Below are 26,030 nucleotides of genomic sequence, written 5' to 3' on the forward strand. Positions count from 1 at the left end.
ATCGCTTTTTTCCCCTGCCCTGCATTTAACTCCTCCCCCTTTTATTTGTTTACAGGTCTTCCACTACTACAGGCCAGTCTTAGACTTGGTTCAGTTGGTCAATCTGTCAGACCTGCCCAGCTACATGCCATCCAGCACGCAGTTTCAACTGTATCCTTGCAATTACATCCACATGTGCGTGCATAATGTGTCAACACCTGAATAAAGCTGTGTCATGATTTCATCCGTCCAAATGAAAAGGGGCCCTTCATACACGGGTGTATCATCAAACAGCTGTCATGACACATACGTAGTTCTGTCTCCCTACAAACCCATGATGGCATAGTATAATACAGAATAAAACACCTGTGTGTGATTTAGACCTGTAATCTAGATTTGGCTAACCAGGTACTCCCAGTAAGGGATAAAGCGTGGCTAACAAACGGTACATAATGACTGTAATAATGAATTATAGTTACGTTGAAGTGGACTTTGAAGCCACTGTGAAAGCCAGGCAATCTGCCTAGGCATTGTTGTCGTTTTTTTACTACATCCTGATTTCATGGTGTAAGGGAAAGATCTATTTTATAGTCTGATGAATTCAGGGATCTAGCAGCTATTACAGTTGCTCCTGTTTGCCGTCTGTTCTACAGTATGTAAGCATATAGTACCGATATATGAAAGGTACACAATGTTGTACAGTTCTTTAATACTGTGTTGTTCCTTAACTTCTAACTAAAGAGGCCTGTCTGGAAAGTCAGTGAAAGCTAAGATGCTGTTGGACCAGCTCAGGTCACTACGTGGAAAAGTAAGTTTATTTAACATTGACTTCCATTGACTTAAAATTTCGACAATCCATTACGTTAATCCATTACGTTATCCAGCAAAAAAATCCTGTTTTCAGTGATCATGCTAGAGGGCGCTCTTCGCCAACCTATGAATGATGCTATGACTTCCATAGAAGAATACACCCGAAATCATGTGCTCCAATCAAAATCCAGCCAGTCCACTCCAACACTAAAGGATTTATAAAAAGGCATCTATCTCGGATCTCTTTTCCCAGATAAAATGACGATAACTAAAGAACGGCAGAGCGCGGTTACAAATCTTTTTATCCGATAAAAAAAAAAAAAAAAAAACATTGGCGTGGCGGATTAATTAAATTACTACCTGGCAGTTGATGTGGTAAGTGGTTAAAGTTCAAACAATTCCCATGCTTCTGGTGGCCTGAGAAGGTGGTCTTAACAAGCCAATTTGTAATTGATTGAAATAAAAAGAGAACTAATACCGGCTCTCTAATCTACTCTGAAGTTCAGTGAATAGATTTGATCAAGATCATTGTGCGTGTGCGTGTGCGTGTGTGTGTGTGTGTGTGACACTGTGTGTGTGCATATGTGCGTGTGTGTGTGTGACACACAGGTGGGAGGCGTGTTCTGTTTGTCCTGTGTAGTCACCCCTATAGCCCAACCCCCTGCCAGCCAGCTCAGTTCTCAGCGGTGGAAGGAGTTCTTGGCCAGGAGACCCAAGTCACTGCCTGGTAGGATATTCATCATTCTGGTGCTTAGACGTAATCTTAACTTGGGCACTTTTCTTCTTTCCCTCAACAGAAGTACTGTAAGTTATGTTTTGTTTCAGGAGGCAATAGCCGTGTCATGAAAAAACCAACAAACATATGAGTTGTAGTTTTTGAACAAAATGGTTATCTAAGCACAATTAATACATGACGTAAGAAGGGGGAAAATCGGTCTAACACATTTATTTATATTCTTTCCAAATGACTGTCAAGAGACGATCAAAATGCACAGAAGACGTATAATGATTTTTTCTTTTCTTTTTGCGAGACATTCACCATAGTTCAGGGGAAACAATGGCTTTGATGTTTGCCCACAATACATTATAGGCTAGGATAGGAAATCGAAATCACACCTTCTCCCTCTATTTTAAATACAGGTGAAATTACGCCATGCAAGCATTCATAAGGCCATCCCGAATTATTTCTCATACGTATATTCCCTTAACAGGAAGAAAAAAAATACCACATTTTCTAACTCTGCTGTGAACCAACTCTACCCATTACTTCCTTGTGGCTTGCCATATAGTGCCTGAGGTGGAGGTGAAGGGTGAGAGTGCCCACTTCTTCCTGTTGCTTCAGGGGTCAGAAGATGATGGAGATGGAGCCTGCAAGGTCACTATGTTACACTCAGCCAAACAGATCAATGGAGCTGCTGCCATGGCAACAGTCTCCGGGTTGCTGCAAGAGAAATCTCTGTCATCATCAGGTATATATTTTCTTTATATATGTCTGTGTGCCCGCACGCACACATATTGAGATAGATAGGTATTAGGTATGTATTTGAAGTATTACAATTTACAATTTACAATTTAGGCATTTAGCAGACGCTCTTAATCCAGAGCGACTTACATTTAGGCAAGAACAAAAGCATGGGAATACATCACATAAAAGCATTTATCATGAAACATGCGTAAGCTAAGAAGGTAACAGTGGAATATCTATATGATGAAACTATACATACACTATACATAATAAACTATACATATTCACTACTATGCTACTATGCTACTATGCTATACATATGTACTATGGCGTACTACTACTACGTACTACTATTACCATATGTTGTTCTTGCTTACTGTAAATCGCTCTGGATTAAGAGCGTCTGCTCTATGCCTACATGTACATTGTAAATGATAGATCCTGCGGGGGAACTTCAAGCGCCAGAGACAGCACAGCAATAAAGGTTACAGATACAGGGCATGGTATTACAGTAGGGACAGAAGAATAATGTCACAATAAAGACACCCTCAATCCGCCACTGATTTAGGGCACGGTCACACATGTACATCAGAATCGCCAGTGTCTCATTCACTTCCATGCCATCATGGGAGCAACGGGGTGGAGCATCAGGTTGCAGCATTTGACACAGCACTTTCAACCCGTCTGAAGTGTGGAGTTCAGCATTGGTGAAATTTGACTGGACGTCAGCCAGTAGGAAAGAAATGCCCCGGTTGACCACACTTGGCAGGCATTTCACTTGTAGTTGTCTGTCAGTGAGCCTACCACTCCAATGTGCAGTAAGTAAAAACTAACAACCCAGAAAACCGCCACTGTCCACAAACGGCAAGACAACCTGGGAAATTGACGCTCCTGACACTTCGGCATGCGTTGGCTACAACGCTTCTGACACGGATGTGTGGTTGTATGCTCATGCAGTTGTGTACAGGACAGGTGTCACAGCCAGCTCAGAATTAGTTTAACTCAGGCCTGGTGTGAGCGTGATTAAATCAAATCATCTGCCCAAAAGAGGGATGCCAAGATGAAAGTGGTTTAATGCTTTTCTCATTAGTCCTCATCTGCTATTTGGACATTTAAGACAGATATACTGTACGTAAGTACAGTAAATCAAATCTGGGGAGAATGGAGGCACTTAACACACTGTTGATAATCAATATTACCAGCGCATCATATTTTAATTTTAGATAATGGAATTAATTAAGCAAATTTAAGTAATACCGGGACTATCAAGGAAATAAAATATTACCGAACTCAAAATAATGATCTCTATGCTTGTGGATTAATAGTCCAGACAAGTGCAGGCTATCTTCGTGTACTTTATTTAAGTACACAACGTGTCAATTTCAGTTTATAGTTTGCTGGCTCACTTGGCTGAAGCCCACAAATGTAGTTGGTGGACATCTAGTCTAGAGCCACAAAATATCCAATAAAGATATAGCCTTTTCTCTATGGTTTCTATGGGCCGAGTTGATTTTCAACATCATATCGGATGATTGATAAATCACGTGTGACGTAACTGTAGTCTGAAGAATACATACAAACAGACCAACCAACCCTGTTGTAGATGGCTGGTGCCTTCAGGGTCACGCCGTAACAAAAGGAAAGAAAACCAAGTTTTCCAACTCTAGAATGGATGTCTTCCCTGTGTGGTGACAAGAGTGTCTGAACTTGAAGTAAGAGGTGTCATTGAACATCAATCCATGTTCCAGATTGGCTCATGCACTATATCACTATATTATCTCTCTCTGACTCTGCATCTCCCTTCTCCTCTGGTACAACCCCATTGTGGTAGTGTGTCCTTTCAAGACCTTTGTTCTGTTATACTGCTAATCAGGGCATTATGCTGGAAGCCATTCTGCCTCCAAGGTAAGATGAAGTGATTGAATGGATGGAGAAAGTTGAAGGGAAAGAGAAGGATCGACGGAGAGCATTGGACTGGAGGGAGTGAGTGAGAGAGAGGAATACATACATATTGAAGATTGTTTGGATGTGTGTGGTGGAATATAATGACCCGCCGGACACAGATAAAACATATTGAGGAATCGTTGGATCTGTAAATCTTGTTCTTACAATTTTCTCCCCTAAAAGTAAAACATTCCTCTTTGACAAAGTTGTGCCTTTTTATGTTCCTGTTCTTTGTACAACTTGTTAAACACTTTTCATTGGTTAAATATTTATAAAACCCATAGACACGCGTAACCATTTTCACCTTCACAAAAAGTAGCAAAACTAGCACATTTATAAAGCTCACAATGCATCACATTGCGACACATAGTAGATCTTCTATTTATACTACTTTTGTGTGACACTGTAGTATGTCGAAGCATTAATTTACCCCATTTGAAATATGGATATACAAGGTTTATGTTCGACAGCAACTATATAGTACATTGCACCAGATAGAGCGGCCGTCTGTGAACCGGAAGGTCACCGGTTTGATCCCCTGCTCCTCGGCTTTGTGTGGAGCTGTGAGCTGTGGGAACTGGCTGCTCCCTGTAGGCCCCTAGTGTTGTACACTACACTGTTCCTAATAGGAAGGGTCAAATGCATAGAGGTATTTCTCCCAATTTCTACTGGGATCAATACAAATTTACCCTTTACCCCGCTAGCATTGGTCTTATATAGGGTTTGGGTTTATTAGTTTTTTGGTGACAGGTTATGTATTATAGTGCATGTACTGTAGCTGTATTATAGTAAATGTGCAGCAGCATTTTGCACAGAAAAGGGTTAAATTAGCCTAACCTGCATAGCCAGAAAGATGAGAATTGAAACAAAAACCGCTCTAAAGCCTTTCTTAGGTTTGCTGAAACAAAGTGGTGGTGGGCCCAACCTCAAGTGACTACTAGGGGTCCTTTCTGGAGGAGGTGGCAGGAAAACAGTTTCTACTGTTTCTAAACGCTGGAAAGACCAAAAGAGATGATCGTCCTTTGAGTGCAGTGGAAGGTGGTAATGTCAGCTGAGCACACCACAGGGAGCTCTTTCTCGTCCTGGCAGGACATACAGTATTATACAGTATCACAGCAGGTGCTTGAGTAGGTCAAATGGAATTATGAACGACAAACATCATCCTAGTAACCGACTGTTCGGGATTGTACGAAATGGAAAGTGTGGAGGTGCTTGTTGTTAGCACAGTCTCTTTGGAACATTGTCCCACAAACATTTCACTGCTTGTGAAAAAATAAACCCCTTTTGTATTTTTATTCTTGACTGAAGTGTTTATTATAAATTATCAAGTGTATTTTTCTCACTAGTCACTACTATGGATTGTGTGGGCCAACAGGGCATTATGGCTACAGACCCATAAGTCAAGATGCTGAAATGGGTACACATGGACATCTCTGCTGTCGGGAAGAAACCACTTCACTACAAAATGTTCATTTTTCAGGAAATTTAAAATATTTATTTTCAGGAAATGAAGAAAACCTTATATTTTGAAAACAAAGCAATCCTGCCTTATCAAAGTTGGTGTTGTGACTTTATATATTGTCAATTACTTCCATGAGAGGGGGAAATGTGGTGGAGTTAGCTGTTTTAGCAGACTGTTCGAGGAGACTACTTTTGATTGGTTCAATATTTTCAAAACCACACAGGCTGTTCAATAGCACTGATTTATGCAGTCAAAACTGTTGAGTTAGGTGGTTTCCTCTGGGCAGCAATGATATGCAAAGAAACTAATTCCTTGTTATACTGTGTTATACTGTATAAGGGTTTGGCAGTTGAAGCACAAATTAGCTTGTGCAGAGGAACTGAACTATCCATTCCAGCCTTATTTTTAATGTATTCTCCTACTCTCTCCCAAACCAGGAAGGAATGTTGGTGACCGGCTCTGTTCGCTTCCCTTTCTCCGTGGAAATGACCTGTTGAAGAGAGAGAAGAAAATAACACGGGTCCAGACCCTGGTAGCCAAAGAATATCTCAGTAAGTACAACTGAACACAGCCATGAAACCTAAATCACAGCTCATGTTCATGCTCTGCTGGAAAGCAAATATAGCTGGAGAAATACAAGCTGGAAGTGTGGAAGAAGTGCACATTGAATAGGGAGTACAGAGTTCAGGTATATTATGGAGTAACTCATTTTTCAGACATGCATACATACTGTAACTTCAGGACCTTTCTAGTGCAGTGGTTCTCATTCAGATGATGGAAAGTCTTGGAGAGAAATATGAAAATTGAAGCTCACCCACTTCTGACCTCTAAGATGGCTGCTAGCTTTGACTTGCATGACATTCCTTCTTAATTAGCCCCTCACGTCACGTCATTATCCAGTCTGACACTACCGCGCCTGGGGGTCATCTTCAACTCCGACAGAGTTTTAAGGCTTGATGGGCTAAGTCACTTACAGTGGTACTTGCTATGTCATGGGTTTGAATCCAGTTCACGACCTTTGCTGAATGTATATCTTCCCCTCTCTCTTGTTGCTCTCTTCCCCCAACTCCCATTATTTTGTCCCCCTTAAGGCCATATGCAATCAAATAGAGCACACACATATACAGGTATGAGCCATTCTACCGAATTGGTTCAAATTCAGAGTTGGAAATTGTGTAAAACTTTGTATGCTATTTCGGATAACCTTTGAACATATTCATGTTGCACCACATCTAAGGGACACACATTTAATAAAAGCACAGTCAATTATCATATTGTATTTTAATAATTTCTTGGAATATCTTTCCTCTCACCTCTCACTACCAAAACATATACTTTTACCTTATTTTAATCTATTAGTTTTTTCAATTTCCCCCTGTAGAGACCATTTAAAAAAATGTAACGGTATGTAAGGTGGTTCCACAATTAAATACATTTAAATTGATATTTTAACATTTTTTACGTGAATTATTGAGAGTAATCAAAATCTAAACCCTATATTCTTTGTAAAATGTATAAAGTTGATTATATTGTGTATACAGTATATGGAGATCCCCTGATGTCATCAATATTGGCCAGCAACTCTACATCTGACCTCAAAACCTTAGATCTCCATATATGGAGCTGACCTGTTCTGACATTCCATGTTGATCCTTCCCCATCCATCATTCTTTGTCTCCCTTTTGACAGTCTGCTGTCACCCAGGCAGATATTTTGATCTGACCTCCCATTCCAAAGCGCCAGCGCTCGCCCAGCAGACTGCTGTCACCCAGGTGCATGCGTGTACGCGACCTCGCCTTTAGGGAGAGGTCTTACTACGCAGGGTTCCTACACAAGTATGGAATTTAATTTGATAACAATATTCATGTTTCCCGACTATTATTGCTGTCCTGTTTTCCTCATACAAGGCAGGGGACTTGTATGAGGTATACATCCTGGTCCTTGCCTGGTCGGTGATTCCAGCTCGTGCTGTAGCCTGGGGTGTCCAACTGTCCATACTCACAGTGTCGCCAGGGGGCCTCCATACATACACCAGTGGGCCTTTGCACGTCAATGCTTTGCCTAGTGCTGCACAATTAATTGAAAAGGTCGAAATCTAGATTCAGACACCTCCGCAATCTCAATTCCTAAATTTGAGCAAGAATTGTGCTGTACTAGTTGGCTGTCCAATTGATTTTAGTTATTATGTTACATTATGTTTTTGCCACAAGAGACTTTAAGAGAGGTTTACTGTAAGTCAAGCACGTTGACAGTAGTTGGCTCCATTTTTAATGTAGTAATGTTCAGCAACTACTAAAAGACTAAAGAAAATAAATATTTTCATGGAAAAAATGAGAATCGTGAGAATCGTGATCTCAATTCTTGTGGAGGTAAATCGAGATTCACATTTGAGCAAGAATCGTGCAGCACAAACTTAAGCCCCCTTGGCTGCCCTGGGAGTACGGACACTCCAGTCACCTATACAGTAGCCTCGATACCTAGGCTTTCATTTTTGTCGGCACGAAAAACCTATACAGTAATACTGTAGGCGACATCAGGAGCTGGAATTACCAACCAGGCAGAACACATGTATACATACAGCAACAGACTTAATGCCAAGCTGCTTCTGATTGGCCTACTGAATGTCCCTTTCTGTGACGCATGAGGAATGGCTTCGCCTCTAGTCACATTCGCGAGCATAGTCGGCTTTGTGTAAATGGGGATGCTTCGTGACTTTCCCTACTTGCAGGACTCTGGGGGACGATGATTTACTATTCTGTCCATATCGGGTTGTAGCCCTCCAAGCAGAACCCAATGGTACTGAAGTTTCTGACTTTTTGACGACACAGACCATTGGGTCCTGTTCCAGCAGTATCCTGCCACCTGGTACGCGGACATACATAAAACATAAACAACGTGGATAACGCCTGTCTGCGCTCTTTGACGACATTTTTCCGTGTGAGGGCTTCTGAATCTGTGAAGTATAAGTACCTATACATGCCGCTGCGAATATCTCCTGTGCCGTTAAGTATTTTTAAGTATTTATGTTTGACCGATTTGGTCGCTTTGATTCTTCTCTTCCTTCCTTGTTTATTGACACCTCATTGTACCGCCTATCTGGCTAGCTAGTGGCGCTATAGCTATGACACAGCAGATCAGAGGCAGGGACGTAGCCGCACAAGCCAACCGCACACCGGGAGGCGGTACAATAAACGGTAAACAAACAAGAAGAAATAAAGCGACCAAATCGGTCAAACAAAGATTAAAAATACTTAACGGCTTCCGCGCCACAGGAGATATTCGCAGCGGTTTGTATAGGTACTTATAGTTCACGAATTCAGAATAACTTAAACTAAAAAAGGCCGTCAAACGCCGCAGATACGATCTTAGAGAGAATATTATGTCCACGTTCCAGAATTCCCATACGAAAATATAGTTATGAGCAGGGACCCTACATAAAACTCATCCAAATTTCAGAAAAGCTTTATGGAGGGTCCCGAAAGGGGCTAATCGGGTTGCAGCTCGAACGGGGCTGAGCCAGTTCAAGCAAACTTTGCAATGTCGACACGACAACTTGCACGCTTTAGCACGCTCGGTGGTCTCTCATGGCTCAAGTTCACTTGAGACGGTGCCCCTCCGTCCCGGTTTAAAACTATACTTTATCGGCCAAAAAACAAGTCTACGGTTGTTGGAAAAATAGTGACGGCAGCAGGATTCAAACCCGGTAGCTGTGGATTGGGAGTCTAATGACTAAGGAGGCATGCTACCCAGCTGGCTGCCAGAAAGGGGTTTTCTGTTTTTTTTTCAGTTGTCCTATTGTTGCACAGTCCATCACTGTGTGTGCACTGTGTAGCAAGTTAGCAACCCAATCACTGCTACATCGGACACACACACACACACACACACACACACACACTTAACACGTAACTATGAAGTACCTTGAACCTTGTACAAGTTCCCAAACTGACTAAATAAAATGGGTGATAATGAGGAATACTAGTGTGGAAGGGAAATGCTATTACCAGTAATTAACAGTTTTGATGCAAAAGCACACATTATATAAGCATTTTGTTATCCAACAATGACAATGATTATGAGCGGTCAGGAAAAAGTCTGTAGACATGCATAGACATATTGTTATTGTACTGTTCCCTTTAGCAGTCAAAAAAGTGAAACAATAATTGAGACACATCACAATTCTACCACTCCGACATCAAATGGGAATAGGCAATTTAAAGTGAGAAGTTCTTTGGCAAAGTGTACCTCATCAACTGAGCATACAAATGGAAGCTGTGTGTGTGCAGTCTTTCTGATCGATGCCAGAGTTTTGGGTCCGATCGATGCCGTTCACAATTTTGGGGAGTCCTGGCCCACTAATTACTGATGTTATGACATTTATCAAAAAGTGCAACATTTTCTAATCAATTTAAAAACTTTGATTGGGTTAAACCTTTTTCAGCCTGTGGGGAATAAATCCTGGGATTTTCTGTCAGGCCCATGTGGTACGCTGCCGCCATAATAATTGGCTATTTGGACTACCAATTATTTTATTCAATGAACAAGTAAACAAGTATAAAATACATATAAACACACCTTTATTTCTTTTAACCACTTAAGTCCTATTGAACATTTTTCTAAAACAGCCGATCTATGCTTTGCGACACGTTGTGAGCTTTTAGATCTGCTCATTTTGAAAATGGTAAACCTTTCACATTTCCCTAGCTACAGTGATACCGTATGGTCGGAAAGTGGTTAAAAATCTGGTGCATAATTGCAGACACTGATGCCATTAAAAATGTAAAATAATGGCTGATGTATCAGCCGGACAGATTTACCAGTCAGGCTCTATTTCTTTGTGTATACAGTATAGACTCTCTGTCTCCGACTGGCTGTTCCTGCTTACTGTTCAGCCCAGCTACAACCCACACTAAGACTGTGACAAGTCAGCCATGTCATTTTAAGAGCATAATGGTGGCTTTTCATAGCAGACAGTTTAACATCACATGTCAACATGTTAAACATAATCATAGATCAGTGTTTCCCTAATCTCTCAAGACAGATTCTGCTAACATTTTGATGGGTCCCAAGTACATTTATATAATGTTGAACTTCATTTACTGTTCCGTTCTGTTCCAGCCATTTGGGCGCCTGTACACTGTTCTCTCATATCTGTTTCTGTCTGTATGTTGAGTTCATGAACAAGATGACTTAACTAACATATTGTTTTGTTTTTAGATATTGTCTATACTATAATCAGAACTGGTGTAAAAGAGTGGGTGAAAATGTGAAATAATTATTTGTGTCAACATTGCCGTTACAGTAAACGTTAGAATTGGGAAAGAGAATAGATAAGAAGGGAATAAAATATAGCCCAGACAAATAGGATGCAAAGTCCTTTTATAAATAAAATACCATCCATGATTTAAAATTGGCAGCAGATGAAAGGCACTATGATAGGCAGGTGGAATGCACATCAAGCAAATATAAAGAACCAAGTAAAATCCCAGTGTCATGTGCTTGGTAAAAGTGACATGGTTAAAAGAATTAACAACAGAGCATCAGGTATAAAAAACAACAACACATTGAATAACAGCAGGTATAAAATCACAGTTTCATGTGCATGATTATATAAATATGTAGTAAAATAGCAGCTGGTATTGGGAATTGAAAGAGTGATGAACATTAATTTTGCTTCAGCTGTTGATTGTACTGAATGACTATATGTGAGTATAGTCATTTGTGTATGTAGTTAAAAAAAAGAAAATCATATTTTATACCTTAGGCTTAGGACAACAATCTTTTAGCATCAGTTTTGAAAATGTGCAGATACAATATATAGCAGCAGTGTTCAATGAAATGTGCAAAAGGGAGGCATGCATACAGTACATAGAATGAGAGTCACTTGTCTGTTCCATTTAGTAATTTTTTTGTTCCTATGTTTCTAGTTTTTTGTCCATGTCCTCATTTAGCGCTCTCAGCCTCTGACAGCTGCCGAGGAAAAAAATAACTAAGTCTTGAGCCCTTCTGGCTGTGAGGCATCTCAGGCAATTCCATTTCGCATCATCACAAAGAGTTTGTTGCTAGGATGATGTTTGTCAATCATAATTATTTTTGCACTGCTCAAGCACCTGCTCTAGCAAATGTCCTGCAGAGACGGGAGAGAGCTCCCTGTGGTGCGCTCATCTGACTTTACCACCTGCCCTGGTGGTGAAGCTTGGAACCTGGAAGCTTTTAGATCTGCTCCATCCAAAATGATGACACAGTTGACTTTCCAAAGTGTTTGCTTATTCTGACAAACAAACACAAGCAAAACTCTAAAATGGCTGCCAAAATGTAAAGCTTTCTGTATTTTCTTGTCCAGGCTGCCAGAATGAACAGAAGTCTGTATTTGTTTGTCCAGGGAGGCAAGTAGAGGCATCAACCCCGGCCACCATACCAGTAAATGACCTCAAGGTCCTACTGAACCTGGCCAGAGAGCAATACCTGAAGATGAATGATGCCTCTGCACCTGTTACTGCCCCCCGGCTACAGGACGTCCTAGAGAGCATGGCCTCTAAGACCTCAGGTAGGGTACAGTACAAGGACAGATACCCTGTAGCTTCTCTGTATTCTATTCTAGTCACATTTTAACCACCTTCTGTACTTAGAAATACTAATACTTGGTCGTCGTCGTCGTCCCCCCGCCCCGCCCTCCCTCTCTGCACCAAATCTCTTCGCCGAAAATAGCAGATCTTCAATCTCACAACGTGTCACGTTGACACTAAGCTTTAGTGTCAGTTAATATTTTCTCCCCGATACTGCAGAGCTGGAGTGCATTTCCTCCCAGCAGTCTGATTGGCCAGAGAGGAGTGTCCTCCACAACATTGAGAACCTGCAGAGGAGGCGACAGAAGAAGAGGTAAATCAGATTTACAATGCCTGGGAATATCATTTTTATTATGCATTAAAGAGCTATTGTTGCTCATCATACTTGATTCACAGTTGCTGCACCTGGACATGTGTGCAGCTCTGTGGACTGTGCTGTCCTCAAACCCAGTTCATGTTCCTCGGCTGTGCTTGATCTCCACAGCTCTTTAACATCTTCCTGTCCAGGGAGTGGGACCACAGATGCAAATGAGCTACGTAGCTGACTCTGGCCCATCAGTTCTGTTGTTCTTGGCCACGCCTGTTAAAATAAACCAAAATAAATGCCTAAATACTTCACATTCAGCCAAACCTCAATGGAGGCACGTTTCCATAATTGTAATGTGTTTGTTGGTATTCATTTTATGACGCACATCTGAGGCACAATCTCTTCAATATTCCAAACCAGGGATGTGTAGTCAATCATTTTATTGAATTGTGAGATTTTTGTAATATTGTGAGTCATGGTAGACAGTTGTGTTGTATATATTCACCTTACAACACAATTACACTTATATCCCTCTTACAATAGGATGTATCGACAACTAAAGTCTATCACCAACAACTTCCTCACAAATATGCTTAACTCAAGTGCTGAATTGGCATAGATGTTTAAACACAACACAATTCAACATTGAAGCCTGCACACATTTCAAAGTAGACACACTGACTGTACACAATTATTTTGTATATAAATGATAAAATTCCTCTCTTTCAGTGTTGGTCTGTCTGGTCCAGGTTCTAGTGATGGTCTACTGGGTCCTAAAGACGGCCAAAAGACCTCCTCTACCCTGCTGGACGCCAGAGAACTTCTAAAACACTTCACACCTGATGGTTATCCTGCCGGGGAGCTCCAGCCACTGCTTGTCCTGAGAGGGTACGTTTATAGAGCAATGGTTCCCAAACCCAAAAGATACATTAAACAACATTACATATGGTGTCTCACCGGGACCCAAACTTACAAAAAACAAGCTCACATAGTATCATGGTGTCGCTAGATACTGTAGCTTTTCATTAGCTTTTATTATTATTATTCATATAAATGCACCGAAAAATGTCTGTCAGTCCTTCTGTCTGTAGCCTACACTTCCTTATATTAACCTGACTCCACCAGATGGGGCAGTAGAGAGTACTCTCTACTGCCCCATCTGGCGAACATCATTTGCTGGTCATATATTCAGAACGGGTAAGGACTAGTTATTCATAATTAAATTAAATGTTTTCCCCCCTCATTTTCTTTAAACCTTAAAAAAAGGAATGTTTACTCATGAGTCACAACCCATAAGAACTGGTCCGCGACCCAAATGTGGGTCCCGATCCTATGTTTGTGAAACACTGCTGTACAGTATTTAGGCAGCCAGATGGACACACACAGACTAAGGGACAGACAAAGATTATACTTTCAGAATGACGACTAGACATTAAAACAGCCTCATAAAGTTGTGCAAACAAAAATACAGAGTATATACCCTGTGCACCCCAAAACCCTGGCAGATATACAAACGCGGACATACTTGGCATCTGTTTGGGCTTTATTACATAGTTTGTTTACGAGTTGTGTCCGAATGGGGGGGGGACAGATTTGATGGGTCCATAATGAGGATTTGATTAGGCTCATCAGCTGTCGACAGCGAGCCTGCAGCCTGCCTGGCTAAAATGCATTCAGGCTGGTAGAATACAATAGGGGCTAGTCTGGGGGCAGGGAATATGTTATTCTAGTGCAGAGTTTTCATCAATTAGTTGTAATAACGTTTCTGTCAGCCAAACGTAGGCCTGTTGGTCTCTGTGCGATTAGTCGTGCTCAGAGAAGAGAGCAGAACCTGGTCTTTAAGCAGAACGAAATCACATCCATGTGAATGATGTGTATCTAATTGACTGTCTTCCTCTGCTCCATTTCCTCTACCTTATTATACACCTCTCTCCTAACCCCATGGACTACCACCTCAAGCTTATTTTTTTCTTCTCTCTCTCTCTCTCTCTCTCTCTCTCTCTCTCTCTCTCTCTCTCTCTCTCTCTCTCTTCCCCCCCATCTCCCTCCCTCTCTCCCTCCATCCCAGAAGTGATAATGTATTCCAGTTAACACCAGAGCTAACTCCAAGGAAGGTTAGCCAGCTGCCTTTCAGCCAGGCTTCAGCCTCCCACTACCACGGCATAGAGTAAGTGTCTTCACAACAGAGCACTTGGGCTACGTCGAGTACAGCTTAGCAAGCAATGCTAAGCTGTTAGCTTTCTCTTAATGCCTGGTAGTGGTACAAAATAATTTTTTGTTTTTTTAAGCCTGCTGACAGTGTAGACTACCTAATAATAGATACTTTTGTTTGAGAACATGAACGGCTAACAGAGTTAGAGTTAGTTAAATTCGTAGTTTATGTAAAATAATAGTCTGTTATGGAATTTACTTTTTGTGAATGGTAAATGCCTAAATGTACACACGGGCACACTACTAAACATGTACTGTAAGTCACAAATTTGCATTTGCACATTTCTCTCATTCTGGTATTTCATGCAAAATACTGCATTCAATTTGCTTTCTACAGTGTTTATGAATGTGGATATGCACAATGTATTGGATTTAATAATCATGTATATTAACCCATTTTTGATAGATTGTGTGAAGTGAGGGGCGCTCTTATCATCATACATCATCATAGTCATATGTCACATTCCGTGCTCAACCGATCAAATCATCACAAATGTCATTCTGACCAATCACAATTTGTGTCAAATATATTTATACAAAAATATATTGTATGGGATTTGGGGCTTTTCAGGCATGAAGGGGTTCATATGCATTAATGAATAATACATTCATCATGAAATAAAGTACCTTGTTCATATCCACATTCATAAACACTGTAGAAAGCAAATCTGATGCATTTAATATTACCATACATAAAGCTTTATTTTCTGGGATTTGTTTGTTTTTCGGGCATTAAGAAGAACATTTATCATCACAATATATCGAGATATTTTGTAAAAGAAAAAATCTGTGCATGTCGCCCAGCGCTACACCAACATAACTTTTTGAATGTTGAGACCAGCCTCAGACCAGTACTAGAAATGTCTTTGTTATTGTTTTCCTTTAGGGTACTTACAGTTACGTTTTTCTTTTATCTTTTAGGTTTTGCCTGGATGAGGCCTTGGACAGAGACCGGGGCTTCGTACGCCTCCAGTCCCGCTTGATTCGCTACGAGACCCAAACCACCTGCTCCAAGGAGCCATGTCCCGTCCCCTTCGCCCTCAGCCCTGCTCCCTCGCCCGCTGTCCTGTCGGAGCCGGGGAGTGTCCCAGACGGCGACATGCTGAAGAACGCTGACGTGGCGCGTCTCAAACGCATGTCCTGGGATGCAGATGTCACTGGAGGACATTCTCGCAAGAGGTGTGCATGCATGTGCATGTGGGAGATAATCATAAACAAATGTATTAGGCTAACATAACAACACTGTCAGGTGGAAACCTTTTATATTCGTAAAAATATACTTTTGTAATTCTGAAAGTGGAAAAAATTACTTGTGTTCCAATGGATCCAATGTAGTTATGATTTAGTCAGAAGCACTTGATACTTTGTTACTTTGGTGTGACACTGTAGTATGAAAAAAAACCTACTTTGAAATATGGAGAATTGGAGATGCAAGGTTTCTGACTGACAGCAGCGACATGTAAGGAGAGCATCAGAGCAATTCCAGACACTGAACGGGAACAGTTTGCTTTTAGATGTGTTAGGCAGGAGTTCTTGTTTGAGCTGAGTACAGCTGCTGCTCTATACATACGTTCATTGATCGTCTGTCTTTTCTCACTCACTCATATGCTCTTACTTTGTCAGGACACACCTTTTGCCTGTATCCTGTTTGTTTGCATTATGTTTGATCGATTGGTGATGTATGACATGGGAAAGACTGTATGAGACATTCTGTGTATAATGAGACAGTCTGTGTATCTCTTTTTGGTTCAGTTCTGACAATGAGTGACAGTCAGCACACTAATATTATCATTTTAGAATACAAGGAGTGTATTTAAACTTTTGTATTTTCCCGTCATGGTTTGGCGAGTAACACATTGAACTAGATAGAACAAAGACATTTTACCATTAGTTGGTATTGCAAATCCTGAAAACACTTTTAAAAGTATATCAAAATGTTAAGTGGCTCAAAATGTAGCTGAATGTAGTCTGTAAGTGAAAGCCTTTGACTTCTCAACACTTCTAAAACAAGCCGACAATTCCCAAAGAGGCTGAGCATTTTAAAGTTTGAAGTTTCTAGGTGAAAGTAGTAGATTTGGGCAGAATAAGAACAATAGAACAAAGATAATATGAGTGTGCTCCCTGGTTCCCCTCGAGCGATCTGTCACACATGATTCTAGAATCACCAATGCTCAGCTCTGTGTGTGTTCGTGTGCTTGTGCGTATGCTAGGCTGCCCAAGTCAGAGAGCAGTGATTCTCTGGGCTCTCAGAGTAGCGCCAGCAGTGGAACTCATCCCACTGTGAAGTTACTACGACAGCAGCCAGTCAGGAGTCAGTCAGCCTCCTCTTCCGTGTCATCCTCTACCTCAGTTACAAGACGGACATCTTCAGGTAAGCCACAAGGACTGGAGTTGTTGGTTTAGATCAGTGGTTCTCAACCTTTTTAAAACTACCACCTCAGAAAAGATGTCTCTCCAAGTACCACCATTATAACTTAATGTTAAAATACAGTAGACTTCCTGCCCACCCCATACACATGTACCACCCCATATTCAGCTATCACACAGGAGGCACATTTATTCCTAATAAGAATTTATTCTTCACATATGGCACTTTTAACTGTCTCTCTGTCTCCGTCTCTGTCTCTGTACATACGCACGCACACACACGCACACACACACACACACACACACACACACACACACACACACAAACTGTGTATTCATTCAAACATACCATGAAAACAAACTACTACTGCACTGCAAACACTACAGCAAGTAAAAGTAATAAAACATACAGTACAACTGCAAACACACAGTAAGTTAAAATAATAAAAGTAATATTCAAGTGCAAACACAAGCGCAAAAGCTAGAACACTGGACATTGCCTCCTTCAGTTTGTATAATTTTCTTCGATTGTGCTAGATTGCAAGTGGTTTGTTTTTGTGCTCTGCGTGTCTAGTTTGAAGATGCCATTTTGAGATGCGAGGGCTTCATAGAATCATTACTAAGTGTTTTACTACATAACATACTGTGGTATGAGGTCTGCCTCTGTCACACTCCAGGTGAATCCAATTGTAAGGGCATATTTCCTCGTGAATTTGTTTGGCTTAGTGCTGCGAGGAGCAGTGCTTTTATTGCCACTGATGGCGGAGCCCGCTGTGCTGTATGTGTTCCTGCTCACTGTGGTTCACGTTCAAATCCATGTCCTCTGTCATCCTCTTCTTCAACTTCTGAATCCACCACACTGCTTGAAATATTATCCTCCCAGAACTTCTGGGAGGCAGACCTTCTGGGAGGCGTGCCACAGGTTCGACTTCACTGTTTTAGATGTAAGAGGTTGGGGTCTCTGGTCTGTCGAATAATATCAATCAGACTTAGAATGATGAATATAAGTGTATGAGTTTACACATTACCTCAGCAGTCGCGCGTTTCTTCCACTTATTTTCTTGTTTCTTTTCTTTTTTCTGACTTTTGATATTTGATAGTAACACAGTGGATAGTACTGGGATATTGAGGAAGTCGGGCAGAGCCTTGCAAGCACACCAAAATGAATGCACAAGTTATTAGGAAGCACTGTCAGATGTGTCCGTCTCCATGGCAATACATTATATCAGTAAGCTCTTACTGTTGACCTGGACATGCAATAAAAATTGATTTGTGCACCTAAATCAAACCAAATCAAACTTTATTACCGGTATGTATCAGATTTCCTTAATTAAAATGCAATGCTATAACAAATGTTTTCCATTATATTATTACCCAGGGTTAGTGAACCCCTCCACTGCTGACAAGCCTAGACTCCCTCAGCAGAAGACCTCTCAGGGACAGACAGAGGAGAAACTTGCCACGGAATCACGCTCCCAGAAACACCACAGGGTAAGAGGACCCCGTGTTTGTGTGTGTGAAACAGAAAGTGAATATGTATTTTGTGTGTGTGTGTGTGTGTGTGTGTCATATTATAATTCTTCAGATCCAATCCCTTTCATGTTTTCACCACACTGCTATGATACCATTGCATCTTAACCTTTTAAAATGCATGATGCATCGGTGGTGGACAAAACAGGATAAAAAAACCCAACTGAGGCCGAAGCCTTCTAAGCCTTCTAGTTCTCACACTTTCAAACTTGGTGTGGCCGTCTGGGCGCCTGGGCTGGTGGACTGGCCTGGCAGTGTGTTGCGGGTTCGACTCCTGGTCCCGGGCGACCTTTGCTTCCTCCCTGTCTCTCTCCCCATTTTCTGTCAGCCTGCTTTCAAAAAACATTTCAGGTATAGAATTCACAACTCAGTTTGGGAAAATTACTGTGCACAGTATTGATGTAGTATTGATCAGTGAGTCAATTAAAAATGAATTCATGACTTTGTATAGTTGTACATATTACAATAATGTGTGGTAACTGGTTGGCCGCAAAATCCCAAGACACACTAATTTGACTCACCAGACTGTTTGAGCTGGACCCTCAAGAATACCCCAACCTTCTCCATTAAGCGACATTTTGTCAAAATGTTCAAGCTATGCTTCATAGAATGAAGAATTATCACTGCACATAGGCATGTTTTGAGGGGGGTGGGCGCTGTATCATCTCAGGGTCAACAGGAGTTTAATTGTGTCTTGCGCAACAGACCTTGCCAGTGGCAGCAGACAATGCAATATAATATAGGAATGTACACTCCACTTACACAAAAGAACAAATTTAGTGAGCTCCAAGGACACTGCCTCTGAAAACTAGTCACTATCTTATCTCTTCTCTATCAACACACGCACACACATACACATATACACATATTCACAAATCACCAACAGACACAGTTTGCCTGTCTCTCTTTCATCCCCTCTGTCTCCCCTAATGTTATCATAACGCTGCATGCACCAAAGGAGAACTAGCAGAGAACAAAAGAGGGGTTCACACTAAGGTCTGGATTTTAAATGTTTCTATTTCAGACATTACAGTTCTGTAAAGCTTGTGTAAAGGTCCATAGAGTTTAAAAGTGCATTTCAGTCCATGTTGGACTTTTCTCAGTAGAAAGTGAGACATGCATAATGAGTCACCCTATATACCGTTGGATACTCTACAGCTGCACCTAGTCAGTGATCTACATTAGATGAGACGAGATGAGATAAGATCATCATACCCATTGATGCCTGTATTTATTTGTATACATAACCAACTTACAACATTTCTACTTTGAAAATGGGCCATGTTATGGTTATAATTAGAATCAGAACAAATGAGCGTACAGTTCACCTTATTTGTGTCTCCCCTCATCAGATGCTGAAGGAGGTAGTAGCCAAAACGCTGAAACATCATGGGATCACTGCCGAACATAAATGCTTCAATGTCTGCAGCAAAAAACTGTTTGAAATCTCCAAATTCTACCTCAAGGTTAGTAGCTTTGTTTCACACATACTGTAGGCACTACTACTGTAGCTCTGTCTGCTGTAGTACCTGTCCTTTTATCTTCGTCAAATTGTCAGGGGGCTAGTTAGAAATGAATTCTTTTGAAATAGCCAGGACTGCAGGCTCCACCACTGTGGGAGCCAATATTTGGACATCAGCGTTTATATTTAATGAAAATATATAGTCTACTTACTATTCATTTGTACTTTACTAAGTTTATACATTTTACACAAAAACAGTATTTGCTAAAACTATTACATATTATATGTGGACTGTCACATTGATAAAGATAGAAAAAGTATTCTTCAGGCAGAGCCTTGGGGTATAGTCAATTAGTGGAAAGATAGCTTAAGTACAGTGGGGGCACATGGAATTCTTACCATTTGTTATGGGACTCATTCTGTACTTGTGGATTGTTCAGAAGTGGAAATCAGTGCCATGGAAATAACTTGCCTTTGTTCAATAAATGTATGAACAAAATTGCTGGAATGGATGAACTTTTTCAAGAACCTTTACAGACGCGAATCAATCAAATGTTGAGGAATCCAAACTAAAGAATTTTACTCTAATGTACTTTTATAAGATTTTACAATACAAATGTTCAATCTCGAAGATCACATGGATAGCTAGCTAAGCTGTTTTTACCACCTACTTCAACCACATGTTGTTTTTTTTGTCAGAAACTAACTAACTAAATTGTTGTTAAGCTGCTGCCAAACCGTGTGGGTTTTTCTCATGGTTTTGTCTATTTTTTCTAATCCTAGAAAACTGTAGCTATACTTATTGACAAACATACAGAATCTTCCACATGTGTTCTCTATGTGTGTAATGAAATGAGGTCCAGCTTTAACACATTTTGACCGTGATTTTTAGATTTTGAAGTTGATTATCTTTGCCCATGAAGCTTTCAGAAGGTTCCCCTTCCATGACCATCATCATCCATCACCATTCTATCATCTCGGAAATCTTTGACATCTGAAAAAAATTCTAAATGTGAATTTAAGCACATGCTACTTGTGTCTGATTTTACTTCAGACATGCTAGTGTTAAAGGTAAAAAATGAGTTACTCTTCTCCTCATTTGATTGTCACAGGACTTGAAGACTTCTCGGGGACTGCATGAGGAGATGAAGAAGGCAGCCAGCATTAACGCAAAACAGGTAACATGTTATCATGGTATCGTTCAGCTTCCTCGTTATACGCTCCTTTGTCACCTTCTTCAACCCGTCCAGGGAAACCCCAACAACGGAGCCAGTTTCATAACTATCCTGTTCAGGTTGCTCTACTCGTCCAGGCGGTGCAGGGGTCCAGTACCTGCCCACCACTGTGAACACTGGGGTTCCATTTCTCCATGGTGCCTCATGCTTGCCCTGATGCTCCAACTAACAGAATTGGCTGTGTTCATGGTTGAGAAACCAGCCCAGGGATGGTGTTTTTTGTTACTGCACTAGCGACTCCTACAGTTTGGCCTAGGTTGTCGTTAAGCAGGAAACTGGGAGGCATACCCTGTTGTTCTACATAATGTGACACCCTGAAACTCCTGACTGTCAGGTGGAAAGTAGTGTCTAGCGACTCCATCTGTTACAGAGGAGACATGTGGTTGTCTTCTACACCCTCCATCTGTTACAGAGGAGACATGTGGTTGTCTTCTACACCCTCCATCTGTTACAGAGGAGACATGTGGTTGTCTTCTACACCCTCCATATGTTACAGAGAAGACATGAGGTTGTCTTCTACACCCTCCATCTGTTACAGAGGAGACATGTGGTTGTCTTCTACACCCTCCATATGTTACAGAGAAGACATGAGGTTGTCTTCTAGACCCTCCATCTGTTACAGAGAAGACATGTGGTTGTCTTCTACACCCTCCATCTGTTACAGAGGAGACATGTGGTTGTCTTCTAGACCCTCCATATGTTACAGAGGAGACATGTGGTTGTCTTCTACACCCTCCATATGTTACAGAGGAGACATGTGGTTGTCTTCTACACCCTCCATCTGTTACAGAGGAGACATGTGGTTGTCTTCTACACCCTCCATCTGTTACAGAGGAGACATGTGGTTGTCTTCTACACCCTCCATCTGTTACAGAGGAGACATGTGGTTGTCTTCTAGACCCTCCATATGTTACAGAGGAGACATGTGGTTGTCTTCTACACCCTCCATATGTTACAGAGGAGACATGTGGTTGTCTTCTAATCTACACCCTCCATATGTTAGAGGAGACATGTGGTTGTCTTCTACACCCTCCATATGTTACAGAGGAGACATGTGGTTGTCTTCTACACCCTCCCCAGACTAGTCTGTTACAGAGAAGACATGTGGTTGTCTTCTACACCCTCCCCAGACTAGTCTCCAGTAGCCACTATTCCAGCTTATTTGTCTATTTCCATTTCTGCTAAGCTGCAAGCGGATGTGAAAGTTGGCCATAGGCGGAGCTTGAATTTGACGCCTGGGGGTGCGACTGCTTGGCGAATGACACGATTTTTGACCTTTATTGTATTATTTTAGCATTTTTACAATGCCCTAACCCCTAAAAATGAGTTATTTAGGTAGTACAGCAGCTCACACACATACACACATGCACTACAGCCGTACAGCGAGTCATCATATCATGATAAGAGAGATGATTACAAACTACAGTCAGAAGCCAGAAGTTAAGTTAAAAAAAAATATATAAGATTTATTTTTCGCCCATGAAGTCGGCCAGGTCATCGTAGTGGATCTAGGCCTTTCCTTACTAGCGATCTGTTTTTTTATCATAACTAAGTCAATCCAAGCGCTGAATATCGCATTTTTTGCACATTACGATCCATAATGCACATAAAGACCGTGCGCGTGCGTGCACGCAAGTATTTTGGCCGTTTTTAGGTAAACGTCACTGTCCGTTAGCATGAAATGCTAAAAGTTGCTAATAGTTGGGGAATAAAACAAATCTCGGGATGGCATGGCATCGATTGCAAAGGTAAGCTAATCTCAGTTTCTCGGGCCCTGCGTTTTTTGTTTGATTGATTGAAATATTTATTAACAGTTTACAGAATTACAGTACATTTCAGCACAACTCAATACAAAGACTATTATTATGTATTATCCAGTAAATCTATTTAATATAGATAGACTGAACTGCTTTTTATGCCACATGGGCCGGCTGATATAAACCTCCAATCATTATCTCTCCTCTTGTTCTTCTAGGTCATTGACTGGGAGTTGGAAAAGGCTTCAAGTAAGTGATGAGAAAGAAGAAAGACAGAGATGACAGCAAATGCTGGACTTTTGATAAAGAATCTAAGAAAGTCACTACAGTAGCTCTGTGTGTCTGGATGCTGTGTCATTTGCCATTCTCTCAAAAGAAACTCTTTTTCACATTCATTATCTTATTCTTGCAGACATATTTTGTTTTCACGGTTGAAAGAGAATCCATTTTCAGGTAACATGGATAGTGAACCTTGTGTGAATTTCAGTTGACTGAGTGTTTACATTCACATGGGCTGTTATAATTGTAGTGTTGCCAGTTCTGAACTTGGCAAATAACATGTCCGTGCTTTTACACAAAGTCCACAAAGATGCGCTGTTCATGAAACAAGCCTCCTCATAGCATCATCAACTTGGGGTTCTGAACACAGATGTGTTGAAAATCTGCATTCATCTTAAAACTGATTATTGGTGAATGATTAGACTAAGCATGATTTCATTAACTTTAATACTTTATTTGATTCCTGGCGTTTGTGTTTGCCTCACTTGTACCATGTACCATGTGTCTGTGTGTTTTGACTTGTGCCCAAACACTGTAATATCTTGCCAACCAGTTGAAGCGTGCCATGAAACCTAAGCCAAAGTGTTCAACAGAGCTGTGGGGGATAAACTAAAGGAAATCCATACTTGGCACAATTTCTGTACTGGTTGTGTGACAAGGACACAATCTGTACTGGTTGTGTGACAAGGACACAATCTGTACTGGTTGTGTGACAAGGACACAATCTGTACTGGTTGTGTGACAAGGACACAATCTGTACTGGTTGTGTGACAACAAGGATACAGATGCCTTCCTTTTTTATTTAATTTAATTACACACTACTTTTACTTATTTTATTTTAAATCCTGAAGTTATTTTAAATTTTAAATGTATGCATTTTAACATCATTGTAAGTTTGTTTTACTGTTTGTAACAATAAAATGTTTTTTTGGATATTGGTCATTGGCAATATTTGTTGTCTCTCAGAACTACTGTATGTATAGCATAACTGATTAGAAGTAAATGTTCCTTATTCTTATACAGACAACATAACAGGCAATCCAACACAGTATGGCACTTAAAATGACTCATCAATTAACACTAATTTGTCCTTGGTACAGATTTATAAGGTGAGGAACCCTGCCTAGCTGTCTGAGTGTGCTGACAAGATGTGATACTTAAACCTAGTGACAGATTGCTGACTATACTGTAGAATTATTGGATGCAGAAACGTAGTGATATCCTCGCATTGTTGCTTTTATGAAACTAGTCTCCATACCTCTAATAAAGTAGCCTTTAGCACAGGTTTTCAAAGTGTGATTGTGTGTTTTATCCAGCCTTTTTATGGGACCTGTCTGGCTGAGCGTACGGTTGATTTATTTATTCATTGTTCTCATGGGATTCATGTTGATAATTGAGTAGATTACTGCTGTATTGTTTAGTCTCAGTGGCAAAACACAATGTTCTTGAAGGGATGATTATCATAATGATTGTCGGTATCTTGTGTGACTTCCATCCCTGAAGAAGAACTTGTGTTGGTATTAATATATTATCCTGCATCGTGGCTATGCGTGTGCTGCCTCTTCTTCACTTTTAGACATATTTACCAAGATTAGCAGCACCTCATTAAACTGGTATACACCCTTCTATCCTCCTGTTTGTTTACATTGTGTGGCTTTAAAGGTTTTATGACATTCATTTTCATTTCTTTTTCTTTTTTCTTTTAGGTTTTATGACCTCAATTACACCCAAAAAACCTGAACTTTGAACATTCAGTGGATTTTTTATGGTCTGAAGTTTTCTTTGGGGTTTTTTGGGCCTTTTGAGCTACAATTAAAACAGGCAACACAGTGAAACAGTGACATCTGCTGGCAAATCCCATTGACATATATGGGATTTGCAGTAAGTGATGTCACTTACTGCCGGCAAATCAGAGCACCTGTTTGAGCCAGAAAACCCCAGATCACAGAAAATCTACTGAATGTTAAAAGTTCATGTTTTTTGGGTGCAATTGAGATTAAATTCCAAAACCTTTTTTTTAATGTCACAATCCCTTTAACAGAACAAAACAAATAAAAACATCTGAACAAATCTTGACAACTTTACATGCGAACTTTGACAACCTTAAATGGCTCTCAACTTCTTTAGGCTACTTAATATGCACAGCCAGATATATCAATATGGTGGACTGGTTTGTCCTTGTCCTTAAAGTGATAAGAGCCAAAATATTGTCAGTGGTCCATAGATATCTCCTAAAAGAATACTTAATTTTGACATTTTACTATAGATTATTAAATCCCCCTCCTCGCCCGGCTTCCCTTCTCCAAACATGGGACAATTGTGTTCATATCTGGAGGGCAGTCAGACAGATATTTCGTGAAGCCACTAAGGAAATCGGGACTTCCTGAAAGTTCATATAATGGCCTGTTGTGGCGCTGTCATTGGGCCCAAAAAAACCCATGTATTTGGGCCCAACTTCACCTAGACTGTATTACCTTAATAAACATGGTCATGAATACTTTCTGCTTCCAGTCACTAGTTTAAAGTCTCATTTCTCATGTCATAATATTCTTTTTGGAAAATTATGGTCCCATTTATTAAAAAGATTACTATAACGTCGTGTATGTTCTGAGGGGCGTGGCTACCGTTACAGTCTATGAACGGGAGCCACCCCCCATTC

General features: G+C 40.7%; 1 protein-coding gene across 1 annotated transcript in view; it reads left to right on the plus strand.

The window, feature by feature from the left end:
* The window catches only part of mtbp (MDM2 binding protein), a 38,443-nt gene extending 14,548 nt beyond the window's left edge, over positions 1-23,895 (plus strand). The window contains exons 9-23 of the mRNA XM_083760987.1: positions 56-150; positions 721-787; positions 1,399-1,516; positions 2,079-2,258; positions 6,098-6,211; positions 12,040-12,204; positions 12,443-12,536; positions 13,260-13,418; positions 14,599-14,697; positions 15,663-15,920; positions 16,952-17,112; positions 18,487-18,599; positions 19,991-20,104; positions 21,213-21,278; positions 23,311-23,895. Of these exons, the coding sequence (XP_083617113.1) occupies positions 56-150; positions 721-787; positions 1,399-1,516; positions 2,079-2,258; positions 6,098-6,211; positions 12,040-12,204; positions 12,443-12,536; positions 13,260-13,418; positions 14,599-14,697; positions 15,663-15,920; positions 16,952-17,112; positions 18,487-18,599; positions 19,991-20,104; positions 21,213-21,278; positions 23,311-23,349 (1,842 nt within the window). The 3' untranslated portion in view covers positions 23,350-23,895. The remainder of the gene's footprint in view (positions 1-55; positions 151-720; positions 788-1,398; positions 1,517-2,078; positions 2,259-6,097; positions 6,212-12,039; positions 12,205-12,442; positions 12,537-13,259; positions 13,419-14,598; positions 14,698-15,662; positions 15,921-16,951; positions 17,113-18,486; positions 18,600-19,990; positions 20,105-21,212; positions 21,279-23,310) is intronic.
* Positions 23,896-26,030: the final 2,135 nt, after the last annotated feature.

Source organism: Protomyctophum parallelum (assembly GCF_964188405.1).
Source record: "Protomyctophum parallelum genome assembly, chromosome: 3".
Classification (NCBI taxonomy): Eukaryota; Metazoa; Chordata; class Actinopteri; order Myctophiformes; family Myctophidae; genus Protomyctophum; species Protomyctophum parallelum.